Source organism: Zasmidium cellare (assembly GCF_010093935.1).
Source record: "Zasmidium cellare ATCC 36951 unplaced genomic scaffold M409scaffold_38, whole genome shotgun sequence".
NCBI classification, from domain to species: Eukaryota; Fungi; Ascomycota; class Dothideomycetes; order Mycosphaerellales; family Mycosphaerellaceae; genus Zasmidium; species Zasmidium cellare.
In genome coordinates, this window is record NW_022986982.1 from 252,153 (window position 1) to 268,988 (window position 16,836).

Sequence of the window (16,836 nt, forward strand, 5' to 3'; positions counted from 1 at the left end):
CACTTACACCATGCTCCGGAGGGTGAGCGACTCGAGCAAGCAAGATTTCGAAACCGGCTCCGGCTATGTGTTCATTCCCACCTAGGCAAGGGTCCAACGAATTTCTTGCGTTGTTGCGTGGATTGAGCTCCTTCCTTCAGAGCATGACATGCCCCCATGTTCGCGATGATGCTGATGGGGGAAGGAAGGGTGCTGCTTTTTATCGATGGTATTATTCCTGGACATGGGATCTGATTGTTTCTTCGTTCGTGATGACGTTCGGTGCTACCCCCGCCGTCCAATCATGCGTTCGTCGCCCATCTTTTCGTCTCCATCTCGTCGGCGTCTACCCGAACACTCACTCACGTGCGCAGATAGGACCAGGATATCACAACAACAACTCCACACGTGCCCATCATTCAAATCGTTCAACACTCCCTTCCAGTATTCCCAGCAAATCGTCCCCATGTAGAATAGCGCAGTCCTCTCATCTCCAGCAAAATCCACCTACCAAACCACCCCCCGATAAAACGCACCACATCGTCATCCTTACAGGGTAGCATCCACCTCGCAACGTTACATCGAGTTTTCCGACCCCTGATTGGGCGGCCGTTGCGGCAGGGGCCAGCCAGCAATCCCTCACATCCTGGCCAGGGTGATCGGCACGCCACTTACGCGAGCTAGCAGAGATGGTGTGCGGCGTGGCTTGCAGCGCGAGACTGCATCTCCTTGGACCCGACTGATTGTGTGTGAGAGCAGAGAAAGGGTCTTGATCATGGCTTGCTTTGCATGCATGCACTCTGCCTCGGTGCATGTCGGTAGAGCTCGACAGCCTGATCGTCGGTGAGCTGAGCTGTGCTGGCTGAGCTTTGTAGTATGTGAGTTTGGTGTTGGTGTTTGTGTGAGTGTTGATGGTGGTATGGTGATGGGATGAAGGTGGTCGTTTGAACGGTGTAGATTATCATCGCTACCCATTTCGTCCATATCATTCCCAGAAGGCCATTACGCCTCTTCCCATTCGCGTTGTAGCAGTTACTTGTACATATAGCGAGCGCGCTGATAGCGACCGTACAAAGATTCCACTGGACTTTTCAGCTGCCGTGCATATGTAAAATTGCAGTCTTCTCCAAATCAAAAACTGCTGTGGCATACCAGCCCATCACCACTTTCCCAGCATATACTCGTACAGGCCTGCACTGGTGCTGTGTGCGGCTATTTCCCGTACGCCTGAAAACGCCGTGCAAAAGCAAGCTGTCCAAGAATCTTTCCGCTGCCGAAAATTGGGGTATCAAAGTCGAAGTAAGCGATCGTCGTTGAAACAAATTCCAGAACCGAACGCCTGTCGATCCGTCGACTGCACGTCCGTGTGCCTGGTCGACTGCGCGCTGTACAGGGCGGCGATAAACATCGTATGAAAATCAAATAGTCGTGAATTACTCCTCGTCATCGTCAGGAGATGGGTGGTCTTGGCCCTCGCCCTTGTGGACCTTGCGATGTCTTCGCAGATTCGAGACGACGGAGAAATGGCGGCCACAGCCTTCAACATCACAGGCAAATGCTAGGAGGTATTAGTAAGAGTTGACAAAAGACACTCATCAATAAACTCACGCTTCTCGCCGGTGTGGCTGTACATATGTGTTTGGAGCGAGCTTGGTCGCGTGAATCGCTTGTCACAAATCTTGCACTTGTGCTTCTTTTGCGAGCTCGAGGAGACTTTGGAGCTGAATTGTCCCATCATCGATTGTGGTGCGGGTGGGAGCGCGCCTCCAATGAGACCGTTCGGGCGGGGGAGCGTTCGCGATGGCATGTCGACAGATTCGCTGGCAGAGCTGTAGTCGCCAACCGATGCTTCACTGACGGAGCTGTAGTACGACGTCGGGTAGGTGCTCGCTGATGAGATCGAGGAATGCGACGAATGTGCGGATGGGAATCCATATGAATCGGTGGAGCTTCGTCCTGAATTCGCACCACCATAGATGTTCCTCGGGGTGATGTCTGACTGGCTCATGGCGACCATGCCACGGCTGGCGTCGAGAGCATCGCTGAAGCTTTGGCGCTCGGCTTCTGAAGCATTGTTCATTCTGTTGTTGATGTCAATCAATGAGCTTTGGCGGAATTTCTGGACCTCAATGGGATCGCCCATGAACAAGGTTGAGGGTACTGACGGGTGCGACGAGCGCCTGTCGTATTGAGAGTACGCAGCAGCATATTGAGGTGCTGAAGTAGGCGCGTATGATTGGTGAGGTGGACCCGATGTGTATGGAGCACCGTAAGGCCTGGGAGCGTTCATTCCATCTTGATCGTACTGTAAGCTATTCTGCTGGAAGAGCTCTGGGTCCACTGGAATAATACCTGAAGCCATGGCAGGAGCGGAGATGTGTTGACCGCCAGCATACGCAGCCGAAACGTTGGGTGCCTGGACGTATCGCGCGTCGCCGCCCACAGTGGTCTGTGGCATTGAGGTCGCGTACATCTGCCCATGCGTGGTGGGAGGTGCAGACACCCAAGGGTTCGTGAACTGCGGTGCCTGGGGATATCTCATAGCGTCGTAGCCCATGTTGCTGAACTGATGGTGCTGCTGGCGGGAGTCGACGGCCATTGCCATTGCGGGTAGGTGATGGTAGGACGGTGGTGGAGAGATGAAGTCGTTGTGGGTATGGTCGACAGCAGTTGAAACAGCAGTATTAGCCTTGCGGCCACGCGTGAGGTGATCAACGCTGGAGAACGAGCTTCAGGAACGTGGAGAGACGATCGATCTTGGAGGATGTGCGGGATCAGCGTGCTTAAGTGTTCCGTCTCCTCGAGGCTGGGAGCATCCGCAGGCCAGTGGGCAGTGACAATCCGAAGGAGGTAGTGATCTGAGAGACCGGTGGTTCCTGGAGGGAGGCGCGAGGCTGTCAATGGACGGCGGGCAGACCCCTATGCAGCTAGAGGGCCGGGTTGAGAGCCGTCGACGAGAGCGGGCTCTGTGTTTCAGGCGGTGCAGGTTCCTGACGCAGGCTTGCAGCGTTTGCGACAGTCGAGCGGGTTGACGAACGGTTGCGCACGAAGAGAGTAGGGATGTGCGGTGAGGGAGGAGGTCGGTGGACGAGCGCGAGAATCGACAGGATGGTCGAGGACTAGCAGGCGAGTCTGTTGCAGCCCAAGATAACGCGGGCGCTGGTTGGAAGTCAGAGAGTCAATCTTTTGTGGAGCGACGCTGATCTTCCACCTAGACGGCCGCGCAGTCTTGATATGTGTGTTGGGCGGTGCACGCACCCTCGCACAAAGGATGACGGCACTGACGCTGTGGAGGAGAGGAGGAAGGCACGACGGCAAGCCAGCGACGCCCGCGCCAGAGCCAAAAGCGCGCGCCCACCCACGGCTGCAGCCACTCCCAGCGCCAGCACGCCAAAGGGTCTGTGTGCCGCACCGCTGAGAGGGCGTGCGCGAGAGGTGAAACGAGGCCGACGGGCGACAGATTCGTGGGGACTGCAGGGATGTGTGCGATCGCCTAAAGTGCCTGCCGCCAGCCCTGCGTCATTTTGGCAGGGAAAGAGCAAGCCAGCGCTGCCACCCACTCGCTCCCCCGCCGGCCATCGCATCACTGGGCAGATGCTCTCCACCATCACTTGATGCGCGATTCTAACTGACTGATGCTGTGGTTTCTTTTGCCTCGCTCCGCTATTGCTGGCGTGCGCCTTCCCCTCAGCGTCCTCGCTCGACCGCGTTTAACGTTTGCGCTGTCCGGAATACCTCGACCCGAGCCACATCCAGAGCACAACCCATCCATCCGCCCCGTCCAGACCCAGCACCGCAGCGTGACCACGCCAACTGTAATTGCTCGCCCACTTCGCTTGCCAACGTCTGCTGCTGTTATGTTTCGCATACTCATCTCCCAAGCGCAGGAATAGCAACATCGCCAACGGCCAGCCAGCCAGCGCCAGCCGGCTGATCAATGCAGCCTCGCCCGCACCCCATCGTCCAAGTGCCAGTGCCAGCACTTGTTGCGGTGTCTGGACGCCTTCAACGTCTGCAATCTGGAGCCCTCATCGGCACGCTAGCATTCATTCACCTCGCCCACTTGGCAGCGCGAAAAAGAGGGGTGGGGCCTCTGGAAATAAGCGAGCGAAAGCCGAAGCCATTGCTGTCCACTCCAACATCATTAGCACCCAATCGCCTTTTTTTGCACCTCTCCGCTATCCCACGCGTCTTGTCAGCTCTTCTCACCATTCGCATGCTCGCCCTCTCTTTGGGCCTCCGCCCCTGGTGCAATCCCAACCCATACCCGCACGCCTTGGGTCTTTCTCTACCCCTACCCTCCTCCCCCAGCGCCCTCTCACCCCCTAGCGCGCCACTGTCTCGCCAGCAGGCCCAGGGACCATTCACCTCTGTCCTCTGGTCTGCAGGTTCAAGCCACGGGCGGGCGCCACCTCTGTTAAGCTCGCTCCTCCGGCATCGCATTTCCGATCAGCCAAGCTCCTGCCAAACATGGCGTCCAGCCATACCGCTTTGGCCAGGCAATGACGGTTTATGCTTATGCGTAGTGCGAACCTTATGTGCCTACTGTTGACGACACCAGATTGGCACTGCAACCTTCCTGATGCGACGCTGCGACGCCCGCCGAACCTCGACTTTGCCGACCGACCGCGCTTCTTGCTGCTGCTGCTCCTTCTCCTGTCTCGTTCGTGCAGATACGGCTGCCGAGTCCAGCAAGCCTTGCGGAGATGCTTCTCACTTCTCGATTCCCCCCAGCTTCCACTCCGACCCGACTATCGAGACATCGAACCGCGGCTGTGAGCATTGCTTTCTTCGCGAGAGAGTTGACCATTCCCGCGAGCTGTCAGCGCTTGTGTCCGAAACGCGGCTCTTCCAGCAAGCCTTCCGCCCAACCTTGACTACGCTATCGGATTTGGCGTCTGCGCGCTGCTGGCGAAGGCTTCTTGACTCAAGTACGTTGGCGTCGCTGGAGAATGCCGTGAGCCTATTACCAGGCTAGTGCTCTGCGGTGGCGAACACCTCCGAGTCGTTGTCGACTCGACCCCGTCGGTCATGACCGTAACAAGAACATGCAACACGTGCATGCGATTTGCAGTCTGCACGTCTGTGTGTGCTCGGCACGCATCTGCTCGGTACGTTTCACCCTGACACTTTCAACACCTCTGGAATTCCCTCCTCTCCTTGAAAGATACGATGCGTGGGTGAAGTGCGGATTCCATCAAATGCGCCAAGCAGTGAGCACTCGACTACAACTAGCATCGACGATTGCCTTCTCCAAAGGACCCACCGCGCGACTGCAGACGGGTGAGGCGTCCATACGCCTGCTTTTACCGTTCAAAAGCGCACCGAAATACCACTCCCACATCATGCACGAGCCCCGGTTTCCTGCAAGATCGAAAGTCTGACCCGGAGGGCGTCGGCGCCACTATCTGAATCCCTCTGCGCCCGTGAGAGCGCCACCGCCCACTTGCTGAAAGGTAAGCCTCGGATGGACACCCATTTTGGCGAAAGGGTGAGGAGGTGATCCGAGCACATTGAGAACGCAACGGCTGCTAGAGATGGTGCGACAAACGATAGCTACCGCTTCTCTTTCTCGTGATAGCTTTTCCGTCGTCGTCGCCGAGCGAGTTGACATCCCACGCCGAGGTGCGGTATCGACAATACCCGTGCGCAATCTCCACATGCCGAGACGTCGCATCCTTTCTTGCTAGCAACTCTCGCGAGAAGCAGTTGCCAAGGAGAAGTTGGTATGCGAACCCCAGTAGTACTGTAAGTATCTCTTTTAACCTAACAGCAGCTGATTGAACTCCCGTGATTGCACTTTCATGTCTCACTTTCATCTATTCAAGAATAAATCTGTGATGGAGGCACCTCATCACGCGACATGAAGAACAAGGAGAGGAAAAAGGAAAAAGTCTCCCTGAGGTTTCTAAGAATAGACCAGCCCCAAAGGTTCGACATGCAAAGTCGAGAGGACTCTCCCCTTTCGTTCCAGTGTATGGAATTGACGTCTCTGCGATTCTCCACAAGCAACTGCGCTGCGGAATGCCCTTCAAGCTGCTTAGGCGGCCTAGGAGGAATTGGGATGCCACGCAAAACCATGAACACCTCTCTGCCGTACCAGCGGCAGCAGCAGCAAGTCATGAAAATAGAGAGAAAGAGCAAAAGAATGGACGTCTCCCTCTCCCAGCGTCTCGGTAACTTCGAATTGGAAAACACCAGACACTCTGGTTCATGTAAGCCCCCACATACAGCTGTCTTTCTCTGGCTCTGTCTCCAATTTCCAGGACCAACATTTCGAGTCGTGGCCGCGTAGTACATACATGTCTTGCGGAACCGAGTCCGTCTGTGAGCCTCAAAGTGAGACATCACCTCCTGATCAGTACTTACGGGTTGTGACTCCCTTTTTTGTTTCTTTTTGGGTGGTGTACGTGTCTTCTTCGCGGATGGGAGGATTGTAAAGGTTGAGGGGATGGAGGGAGAAAGAAGGGCCTGAATGGTGTTCACGACTGCGAGGCATACCGGAGATCATCAAGTGTGCGACGAAGAGGAAAAACAAATCGAGCCTTCTAAGCCGGCCAGTGCCTTACGGAATGTTGCAATCTTCGACTTGCCGAGACAGACGAGTTCGGACAGACCGATTCCACCATCGATCGAAAACTCTACAAGTCCGACCGAGGAGCCAAAAGGCAAAAAATCAATCGATCTGAACTGATCTTGAATGAATGTATGTGCATCGGCCGGGACTAGTCGTATGTCAGCCAAGTCTCATGAGACGGCAAGTATGTATATAAACACTCACATCGAACCCGGGCCTCATCAATGGCAATGATGAATTCTACCACTGAACCACCAATGCTGGCTATAATTCGTTCGAATTGAATGGAGTTATGAAATTGGAGTTGTGATATATAGGTTAGTGCGTGTGTGCGGGTATGAAGAAAAGATTTTCTCCGGCACGGGTTCGGCGAATCTGCCGAACGACACTACTTCACGGACACACGAGGAGGATGTTATGCAGCGAAGATCCACTAGAAAGAGACGGATGAGATGAGATGAGATGAGATCTGTCCTACGACTCGCTTCTACGCGTATGGGACGTCCGCGGAGCGTGCAGATGTGAGAGTGATTGACACGGAAAATCGGCAAGCGGACAAAGGCTTGGTTGGACTTCACCTCCACGACGACGATCGTGAGCGAGTGAGTAAGAAGAGCAGGAGAGATGAGGTAAGCGGGTGGATCGGATGGGTTGGGAAGGCTTGTCTTGACATTGGAATAAAGGTCTCTGGTTGCGAGTCTTCGAAGATGGGTTTATGTGTTGCTTTGGAAATACATGAGCGAGTCTTCACTCTTCAGTGCTCATCAAAATCTCCTCGAGGCCGAACTCCTCTCCCTCGCCACCGATATCCCCCGCCTGTTTCCAGAATTTGGATAAATGCCTCGTCCCGGAATCACACAGAATCGTCACGACTCTCTTGCCCTTCCCCAACTCCCTCGCCACCCGCGCAGCAGCAACGCAGTTCACCGCGCTACTCGCCCCGACGAACAACCCCTCCTTCTCGACTAGCCACCTCGCCATCTTCATAGCCTGCTCGTCAGTCACTTTGACAGCGTCGTCTACGAGGTGTAGTCCAGCGGACATGTTCGCCGTGAGTCGGTTAATCCCAATCCCCTCGACGATGCTGTCGACTTGATGTCTTCGTCTGGTGCCTTCTGCTTCAGTCGGGCTGAACATAACCCCATACTTGATCTTGTTAAACAACCCCGAACCCTGCGGATCCGCAAGCACGACTCTCAACTCCGGCAGGAGAGGCTTCAATGCCAGCGCCACACCTGAGAGCGTCCCGCCCGTCCCTGCGCCCGCGACGAAGGCATCGAGTTTCCCGCCCGTTTGAGCGTAGATTTCCGGTCCGGTGGTTTCCTGGTGCGCGAGGTAGTTGGCGGTGTTTTCGAATTGGTCGGCGAAGAAGCCTCTCCCGGGGGTGTTGGGGTCGGCGGTGTGTTCTTGGGCGCGGCGGCGGGCGGTGTTGACGAATTGGTTTTGGTCGACGATGGAGGCTGGGAGGACGCGTTCGACGGTTGCGCCGAGTTTGAGGAGGAGGTCGGATTTTTCGATGGAGACGTCTGAGGGCATGCAGCTGTAGAAGAGAGATGGTCTTAGATTATGTGAAGAGGCTACTATGTATTGGAGTGATTGTGACTACGTACATGTGGGCTTTGTAGCCTCGCGCGCGGGCTACAGAGGCGAGGGAGATGCCGGTTGAGCCTACTGTGCCTTCGTAGATGGTATCGCCTCGATCGGGCTGCAGGATACCGTCTTCTTCGGCATGGGTGATCATGGACAGAGCGACTCTGTCTTTGGGCGAGTTGCCAGCCCCATTGAGAAATTCAGCTTTAGCAAAAATCTCACACCCAGTAGCATCAGAGAGAGACCTCAGCTTAATGAGCGGCGTGTTCCCAATCAATCCCTCAACCCCAACACTGATATCCTCCCTGGACGCATCACCCTCGCCCGACCTACGCGGATCATCCCCGCCATCAGTCAAAGGGAAAATGGAAGATTTCCGCCTCGTGTGGTCCTCCAACCGCACATAATCCGACTCTCGAGGGCGCGGATGCGGCGTCCCTCGCAACTGCCGCACCCTCCTGCGATACGCGAGCTCGAGGTCAGGATACAAATCCTTGAAGCCCAATGTCACCAGGATGCCTAACAGAAACCCGCCGGTGGCTGTGAGCTTGTGCCTGTTATCGATGATGCTGTCCCAGATGCGATGCCATACGTCAGTGAAGAATGAGGCCATGTCGGGCTGTGGTCTGTGGTGGTTAGTGTTATTTCACCGCAACTCCATCGCTTCGAGGGCGGAAGATTTGGAATTGAAGGCGACGCGTGGAAAGGAGGTGGTTCGGTTGGGTTGATGTCGGGAGAATGTCCAAGGTGAAGTCGCGAGTTTTGACTTTGGTGGTGTCGCGTGGCCCAAGCTTCCGCTCTCTTCCCCGATCTATCTCCGCAAGGGTGACAGCAGATTGGAGCAGACCGCACGCACGAGGGCGCGCGGTATGGACACTTCCGCCCTGGTCGTCAATCGCCTGTTCAGACAATTGGCTACCCACCGATTCTGCCAGCATGCACGGCGCAGTCAGGCTGCTGTACCGGCGCAATGGCAATGCCAGAAGCGCCAATCCTCCACCTTGAAGAGAGACAAGGAAAGCACATGGCAGCAACGAACCGACCACTTCCCCAGCGACAAGGCAGAAGAATACAAGAGATACCCCAATGTCACGGCAGACCAGCTACGAGGGCGACGGCAGAGGCCGCGGCGAGTCAAGATGTTGATGAGGGACTTCATCGAGGACAGCTTGTACAACCCGCACTATGGCTACTTCAGCAAAAACGTCACAATCTTCACGCCCGGGGAACCCTTTGATTTCAGCAGGATAAGAGATGAGCCGGAGTTTTACAAGATCTTAGGGGAGAGATACACACAGTTTGAGGACGAGTTGGATGAGAAGGAGTTCAACGATGCCAGACAGCTTTGGCATACCCCAACAGAGCTGTTTCGCCCATACTATGGGGATGCAATAGCGAGGTACATGGTGGCCAACTACAAGTTGACTGAATACCCCTACCACGACCTGGTGATATACGAAATGGGAGCTGGAAATGGAACCCTCATGTTGAACATCCTCGACTACATCCGCTACGCAGAACCAGACGTCTACGCCAGGACCAAATTCCGCATCATCGAAGTCTCGACCGCCTTAGCATCCCTCCAAGCCCAGAAAATCCAAGCCACCGCCTCCAGCAGAGGCCACCACAACAAAGTCGAAATCATCAACAAATCCATCTTCGACTGGGATCTCTACGTACCAACCCCCTGCTTCTTCCTCGCCATGGAAGTCTTCGACAACTTCGCCCACGATGTCCTACGCTACGACCCGTTTACCGAAGAAGTCATGCAAGGCTCGGTCCTCATCGACTCGGAAGGCGACTTCTACGAATTCTACTCCCGCACCCTGGACCCCGTAGCCTCTCGCTTTCTCCGCGTGCGCGACGCAGCCTGTCAAGACAGACCATACCCACACCCGTTACGCCAATCACGCCTGATGCGCTCCCTCCGCCACCGCCTCCCCTTCGCCCCAAACCTCTCCCTCCCAGAGTACATCCCCACGCGCCTCATGCAATTCTTCTACATCCTCACCTCCAAATTCCCCGCCCACCGCCTCATAACCTCCGACTTCCACTCCCTCCCGCAAGCAATTCCCGGCTACAACGCCCCCGTGGTCCAAACCCGCTACCAGCGCCGCACCGTCCCCGTCACCACCCCCCTAGTCCAACAGGGCTATTTCGACATCTTATTCCCGACAGAGTTCGGCGTCATGGAGGACATCTACCGCGCGGTGACGGGACGCTTGACGAGGACGATGACGCACGAGGACTTCTTCACGCGCTGGGCGTATGTGGAGGATACGAGGATGAGGAGTGGGGAGAATGCGCTGTTGGGGTGGTATAAGAATGCGAGTGTTATGGTTACCGTGTGAGATAAATAAGGAAATGACAAGTTGTTGTTCTCGCACCACACACTTTGAAGTTGGTTATTCGTTTCAAGATTTTTCTGATACTGGCACTAGTATGATGTATAGCTTGAGGTGCGTCAAGCATGTTCTGACTATTGGAGATGGGAGGTTGTTCGACTTGGCCCCCGAGGGACAAGGATGTTCTGATTGAGCGTCTTCGATTGATATGTGTTAGCATCGCCAGCCGTGAAGCAGAGTGAGAACTACTCATCGAGGATTGGAGAGCAGAGCTCAACCCTGTCGAAGGTGAGGTACAAGGATCTATGTATTGATCGTAGGTGCTCGAGGTCGCAGCGCCACATACCGTACAGAGAGACAACTCTTGTGTGGGTAGAATGGGGTCGACTTCTGCTGATTTTGTATCTTGACTGATCATTCAAAGCAACTGCGTGAGCACTACTATTGTCAATACCGCCATATCTCTGCACACATTACCAGCAAAGCACCATCGTCCCACATCCCATCAGCAAACAGTGTCCCTCAAGCCAACTCATCCTCATCCGAATCGACCTCCCTCACAGGCGTCTCAACAACCCTCTTGCCTAAGCTCGAGCGCCTCGCACTAGCCACGGAAGCTGAGCGGCTCATGAAGATCGGTGACTGAGCCCTGACTGGAGTCTCCTTCATGAGCTGCGACAAGCGACTCGTAGATGGCCGGGGCGTGACGAGCTTCTTGGGGAGTGCGCTGGCGGGTGTGCGCGGCTTCATGAACAAGGGCGAACTCGATGGCACTGCCGCTGCCTTGGGATCTCGAGTCCTCTTGGAACTGGACGACTTGACAACCGGCTCGGCAGCATCCGAACTGAGTGGATCACGATTGATGTCCGAGGTAGGCAGGACGTTCAACGATCCTCGCCGCGATGGTGGGGATGTTAGCAAGTCGAGCTCATCGACCTCGTGAAGAGAGGCGCTCGGAGACAGCTCGTCCTCATCGTCGCTGTTAGCAATTTCGATAACACGAGGTGTCTCCTTTCTTGAAGTACCGCCATTCTTTAATATGCTCTTCATGGGTGTCTCTCGTCTTGACGTCTGTTGTCCAGGAGAACTGAGTTGACCAGATGACTTTGCAGGGGATGAAAGTTCGTCAATCGTCCCATCGTCGGCGGAAGTATCATTGGCGTCTCTGGCGTTGATGTTCGACATAATCCTTCGCTGCTTGGGCGCCACGTTGACGACAATGGTTTCGTCTGCGTCCGTGACGAATGAGGACTCATTGTCTTCAGGCACGTATGGATCGTCCCCGTTAGAATTGAACCTGACATTCCGCCGAGAAGGTCTGCTTGCCGGAGCTGACTCTTGACTGAACGAAACAGAAGGTCCGCCTCGATTCCCGTCTTGAGTTACTTCTCCTTCGTGCACCAGCCGCCAACCTGAACGACCTTCGTCAACGACTCGCTCGAAGGACGGTTTCTTATTGAGTGCCGTGCGAACGGCCAGCTTCCAATTACCGTCAGGAACGTGGTCCGCTTCGACCGCGGCGTAAATATCCTTCAGTGGCATGAAATCGCGATGGTCTGTCTTGAACACTTTTAGGATCGATTCATGTGGCGACCAATCGAGGTCTGATCTGCGAGGCCGACCTCGCACTTTCTTGCCCTCTGGCACAAAAACGAGAGCCCCCTGGTCGTTTTTGGGACTGGCAGATGGTTCCTGATCGGTGAACATGTCGGTGTCGATTGCCCTGCTCCTGCTGCTGGATGGAGCGTTGCTTGTTTCCACTCGAGTGGCACTAGTCTCACCATTGTTTTCAACTGGGAGTGCGAAAAGCTCGGCGTTCCGTCTTGAAGCATCGTTAAAGGCCGCTCTCCGTGGTCGCCTTGTACTGTTTGGCTGCTGAGATCTAGTGTCTTGTCGCTGCTCGCCGTGTTGCACTGCGTTTGCCTCCTCCAACCGGGCCGCAGTAGTAGTCTTATGGCGCCCCGCGACTGAGGTTGCCGCGGAAGTGAAGTCCGAGCCGTTCAGCTGCGACGCTGGTGGGCGTGTAGGTGTGCGGACTGGCAACCGTTGTGACGTCGCTGGTGGTTGCTGAGATGCCGGGGCGGCTTCTCCCGATTGTGACTGCGTCGCCCTGGACTGCAACAACCTCTTTTCGCCACGGCCTGCTGGCGAGGGGTCTACAATGTGTTCGAACGCACTCAACATGTCCGAGGTGCTCGCAGAGCTGGTCGAGGCTAACCCAAGAAGCTGATGGAGTCGGTCATCGTCTGGGTTCTTTTCAAAAATCTCCTTCACTCGGCTGAACAGAGCCGGGTTCTTTTGCTGGATAGCAAACTTTGTCGCAGCATGCATAAGGTTCTGGTACATCTGGTCATCGCCAACTTCGGACGACTCGGAAGACGACTCGTCCTGAGCCGCCGGTGGAGCTGCAGTGGCCCTAGTCCGATCAGTTGGGGATGGCGTCTGAAGTGAAGATGCCATTTCTTGGAGCAGCTGCTGCGACGGTGTCTCTGAATCTCGAGAGGAAGTCGTCTTCGACGGATTTCCATTCTGGTCAAAAGACATCGCCGCCGATCCCATATCAGAACGTCTGCGTAAGCTGTTATCCAGAGCTTTGCGAAGCAGTGGGTTTTGGGAACGCGAAGCAGACGGTAACGTGGATGGAAGGCTCTTGCGAGGAGGTCCACTCTTGTTCTTACCTTGTTCCTGGCGACCCGAGGACGCTGAAACAGGGAACATATGCTGAGGTCGTTGCGAGGACGCAGGCTGCTGGGCATTAGGCTGTGTTGGTGTAGAAGCTGCTGCGGTTTGTTGAACTGGCCGAGCCGGAAGTTGTGAAGAGTTCGCAGTAGTGGTCGGATCCAGAACAACTCTGCTCGTCACGGCTCGTGCTGGCCTAATGGTATCGGCGTATCGAGAAGAAATCGAGTTGACGCTTCTACCCGGAAGTTGCATTGCAATGTCTTCCCAGGACAAGCCCCGCATCTCCCTGAGTTGCAGAATTGCATCATCTTCATCTTCAGTAAACGGAGTCCGCGAGCCAGGTCCAGCCTTAGACTTCTTTTGTGGTGACTTTGGTAGAACAGCTGTCGTATCCAGCGACTCAGATACCACAGCCATGTTATTGAAAGACTGCTGCCGAGAAGGATGCAACGGCGGGATGCGAGGTGCAGTTGAACGCGGCCGGATGACTTTGTGACCAGAGGCTCGGATCGGCACAGCGGTCGAGGCGGCCGGTGGAGGCACTGAAGGCGGAGCGTTGAACTCAATGACTCCCATGCCTGGATAAGGCGCAGGCTGCGAATATTTGGATTGCCGAGCAGCAATGGTGGCAAGTCTCTCTGCTTCTTGCCGCGCGGCTTCAGCTTCAGCTCCATATTTGTACTCGTATCGATGCCTGGCAGCATCTGCCGTTCGTCCAGGCAGTCTCTGAGCAATAACCTCCCAGGAAAGCCAATAATCGTCCTTCATTGTCTTGATGAGACGATCCTCTTCAGGGCTGTACAGGGCAGCGCCAGCTATTCCCGATAATCGCGGATCGACAGCGAGCAGACGGTCTTCCATGGAGCCTTTGACAACATCGTGCTTGCTCGTTGGAGTGACCTTGCGTACCTGTGGTGCAAGGCTTCGGGAATATCGCCTCTGGATTGAAGCCAACGGACGGCTGCGAAGCTGCTTCCCTATTTCAGACCACTGAAGGCCTTCAACTTCCCTCAAACGGACGATTAATGCGTCTTCTTCTGGTGAAAAATAGAGCATCCAATTCGCGACCTTCTCTTCAGCGTCTGCGTAATCTTCAGACTTAAGCGTGGGCAGATTGTACTTCTGCTGGTGTTGTTCCATTCCTCGTTGGGCAAGCAATTCGTAGCGCTCTTCGACAGCTTCGGGTGAATGACCGGGCAACAGGCTCGCAATCTCGTGCCACTCAAGCTCTTGATCTTCGCGGAGCTCTAAAAGCAACTCATCTTGATTTTCGTTCCACGCCAAGTCTTCCCTCAATACAGGGTCAGGTCCTTCATCGTTGGGGTTGGCTTCGGCCTGAGCTTCCAACCAGTCACGGGCGGGATTGCGGCCAAACTTCAGTTCTCTGGTGTACCTCCCCGATACGGCGTATGGACTTCGATGGGGGAAATAAGGAGTTATCTCGTCCCAGGTTAGCTTCTCCTGCTCCTTCAAGCGGATGATGAGTATATCTTCCTCTATCGAGAAGTAGCCCTTCTTTCGACTTGGGGAGGTAATGAGTGTCCTCGAAGTATTGGCCAGATATCCGCCTTCAGACTGAACGCCAGTCTGTGAGCCTTCAGCTGCCAAGGTTACTGCGCGGTCAGCGGACTGGGCTTGGTGTTGCGGTACGGCTCTAAATTGTGCAGTCTCCTCGCGAGCAACATCAATCACATGATCCCGGGCCCACTCATGATCCTGGGTTCCTTCATATTGCTCGTGCAGAGTGGCCCTCGAATTGCGCAGGTGGCGATCACTTTGGCGAGACCGTGAATCATCGTTTGGTGGCTCCTCCTCAGATTCATCTTGGCCACTATCACGGTCCGATGTCTCACTTGCAATAGGGCTATTAGAGATCCGCTGTGGATACCGAGATGAGGTATTTTCAGGCTGGTGTTGTTGTCGGTGTGCATCGTCCGTTGCCATCCGGCTCTGGGCTGTGCTGGGACCAGAATGATGTTGCACATTTGGATCAGGGTCGGGAACATTCGTTGGGATCGGCCGATAGAAGTAAGATCCCGCCGGCTCCAGTATTTGCGTACCTCTGACATTATCATGCTCATCTGCATTGCCATCGGTCTGCACTCGCGTAGTGTTTGGCACAGGTACAACCTCGACTGGAGGAGTAGCCTGCCGTCGTCGCGATCGAGAGTGCTCCTGGGTGTTTCTTACGTCTCGATACTCCCGAGTTTCTTCATCTTGCTCATCGGCAGACGGCGTCGGCGAATCAAAAGGCTTCATGCGCCGATTGTGCAGATAATATCTCGCACATGATTCGCAAAGATCCTGTCCATGAGGGCCCTTCTGCCAGCCGGGAGTGGAAGTAAGGCTGCAGTTCCAGCACCGTCTCACTTCCTTTCTGCTCGTTCCTGCGCCCGAAGATGGCAACTGCAATCGTTTGCTTCTAGTCACTGCGGGTCTGGCTTGAGGCTGCTCTTGCTCTCGGCGTGAACGCTTTGAGGGACGAACAGAACCTTCGGGAGCCCAGAGCGACTCTTCTCCAGGTGAGCCAGGGGCTGGAGATGAGGGGAGGGGCAGTGCAATCGGACTGGGGCTACGACGTCGCTTCTTTCGAGGCCTTGGTGCAAGCTCTGGATAGTCCCAGACAGATTGCTTGGCGGCCTTTCTCTCTTTGGCTCGAGCTTCTTTGCGCTTGCTCTTCGATGGCCCAGCCATCAATTGTGCCAGCTGATTTGCGATGCTCACGCCAAGAGCTTCAATAGCCTCAGGCCCTACATCTGAGCGCTTAGCACGTGGCTGTAGAGCATGGATCGATTCTTGTAGCCCAGGCACTTTGCTAAGCACATTCGTCGGTGTTGAGGTACCAGATATGCTCTCGATCGAGGAGTCATCTTGGTTCTCCAGGCTTGCAGCCGTTGCCATGGCAGGCTGAGGTGTACCTTCTCCGACTAGTAGATGTGCCAAACGTGGAGCAGGTCGCGCAAGATCTCCAAACGCCCTCATTGCTTTGCGGGGAGAGAGGCGTCGCTGTCTTTGATGAGAGGCCGCATGTGCAGGCGAATGTCTGTACGCCGGTGTTTCCGATCTCTCATCACTGACTGACTCTTCATCTTCATCATCCTCAGTGCCATCATCATCCTCGTCTTCCTCATCTTCCTCTGACGAATTTTCATCCTCATAGCCCAGCTTCTCTTGAAACGTCTTCACGAATCTCGATGAAGCGCTCTTTCCTGGATCAGCCTCATGGCGCATGTGCTGCAGGTGTCCATTGTCGACCACGATGTCGCCGGAATCAATCTCGATCTCGTCCCCAATTCCCTCAAAGTCGTGCTCGTACTTGCGGAAGATGTGCTCAAACCGGGACTTGAGCTTCTGGTCGTTGTGATTTCGGTCCAGTTCCAGCTGTCGAAGATCATCAACTTCCGACTCCTCCCCACTCGACTCGTCGCGCTCGTTGCGCCGGTCCATGGTCGTTGAACGCCGCCCTGGCGTGTTGTTTGATCACACGTCCCTTTCGCGAGGGACGCGACGTGAAGTGGGAGGTGATGTCAGGCGCTAGTGGGAGATGGAAGGAAGGTTTGCCGGACGCTAAACCTTAAATCTGTTGACATTCACACCTTCCACGTGACGATGCACACACCTGCAACTTCCTACTCTGTCAACCCTACCTACTCTTGCGACGGA

General features: G+C 55.1%; 4 protein-coding genes across 4 annotated transcripts; 1 reads left to right on the plus strand and 3 right to left on the minus strand.

The window, feature by feature from the left end:
* Window positions 1-1,412: 1,412 nt before the first annotated feature.
* On the minus strand, window positions 1,413-2,584 carry M409DRAFT_69466 (uncharacterized protein; the record flags this gene model as incomplete). Its single annotated transcript, XM_033818308.1, has 2 exons — window positions 1,413-1,537; window positions 1,588-2,584. 2 exons carry the CDS (start codon window positions 2,582-2,584, stop codon window positions 1,413-1,415), a joined length of 1,122 nt encoding a protein of 373 aa, XP_033662847.1.
* A 4,719-nt stretch (window positions 2,585-7,303) lies between these two features.
* Window positions 7,304-8,759, minus strand: M409DRAFT_69467 (uncharacterized protein; the record flags this gene model as incomplete). Its single annotated transcript, XM_033818309.1, has 2 exons — window positions 7,304-8,096; window positions 8,167-8,759. The coding sequence occupies 2 exons, from the start codon at window positions 8,757-8,759 to the stop codon at window positions 7,304-7,306; spliced, it is 1,386 nt and encodes a 461-aa protein (XP_033662848.1).
* A 256-nt stretch (window positions 8,760-9,015) lies between these two features.
* On the plus strand, window positions 9,016-10,497 carry M409DRAFT_69468 (uncharacterized protein; the record flags this gene model as incomplete). Its single annotated transcript, XM_033818310.1, has 1 exon — window positions 9,016-10,497. The coding sequence occupies one exon, from the start codon at window positions 9,016-9,018 to the stop codon at window positions 10,495-10,497; it is 1,482 nt and encodes a 493-aa protein (XP_033662849.1).
* A 516-nt stretch (window positions 10,498-11,013) lies between these two features.
* On the minus strand, window positions 11,014-16,620 carry M409DRAFT_58730 (uncharacterized protein; the record flags this gene model as incomplete). Its single annotated transcript, XM_033813987.1, has 1 exon — window positions 11,014-16,620. One exon carries the CDS (start codon window positions 16,618-16,620, stop codon window positions 11,014-11,016), a length of 5,607 nt encoding a protein of 1,868 aa, XP_033662850.1.
* Between the last annotated feature and the right edge of the window lie 216 nt (window positions 16,621-16,836).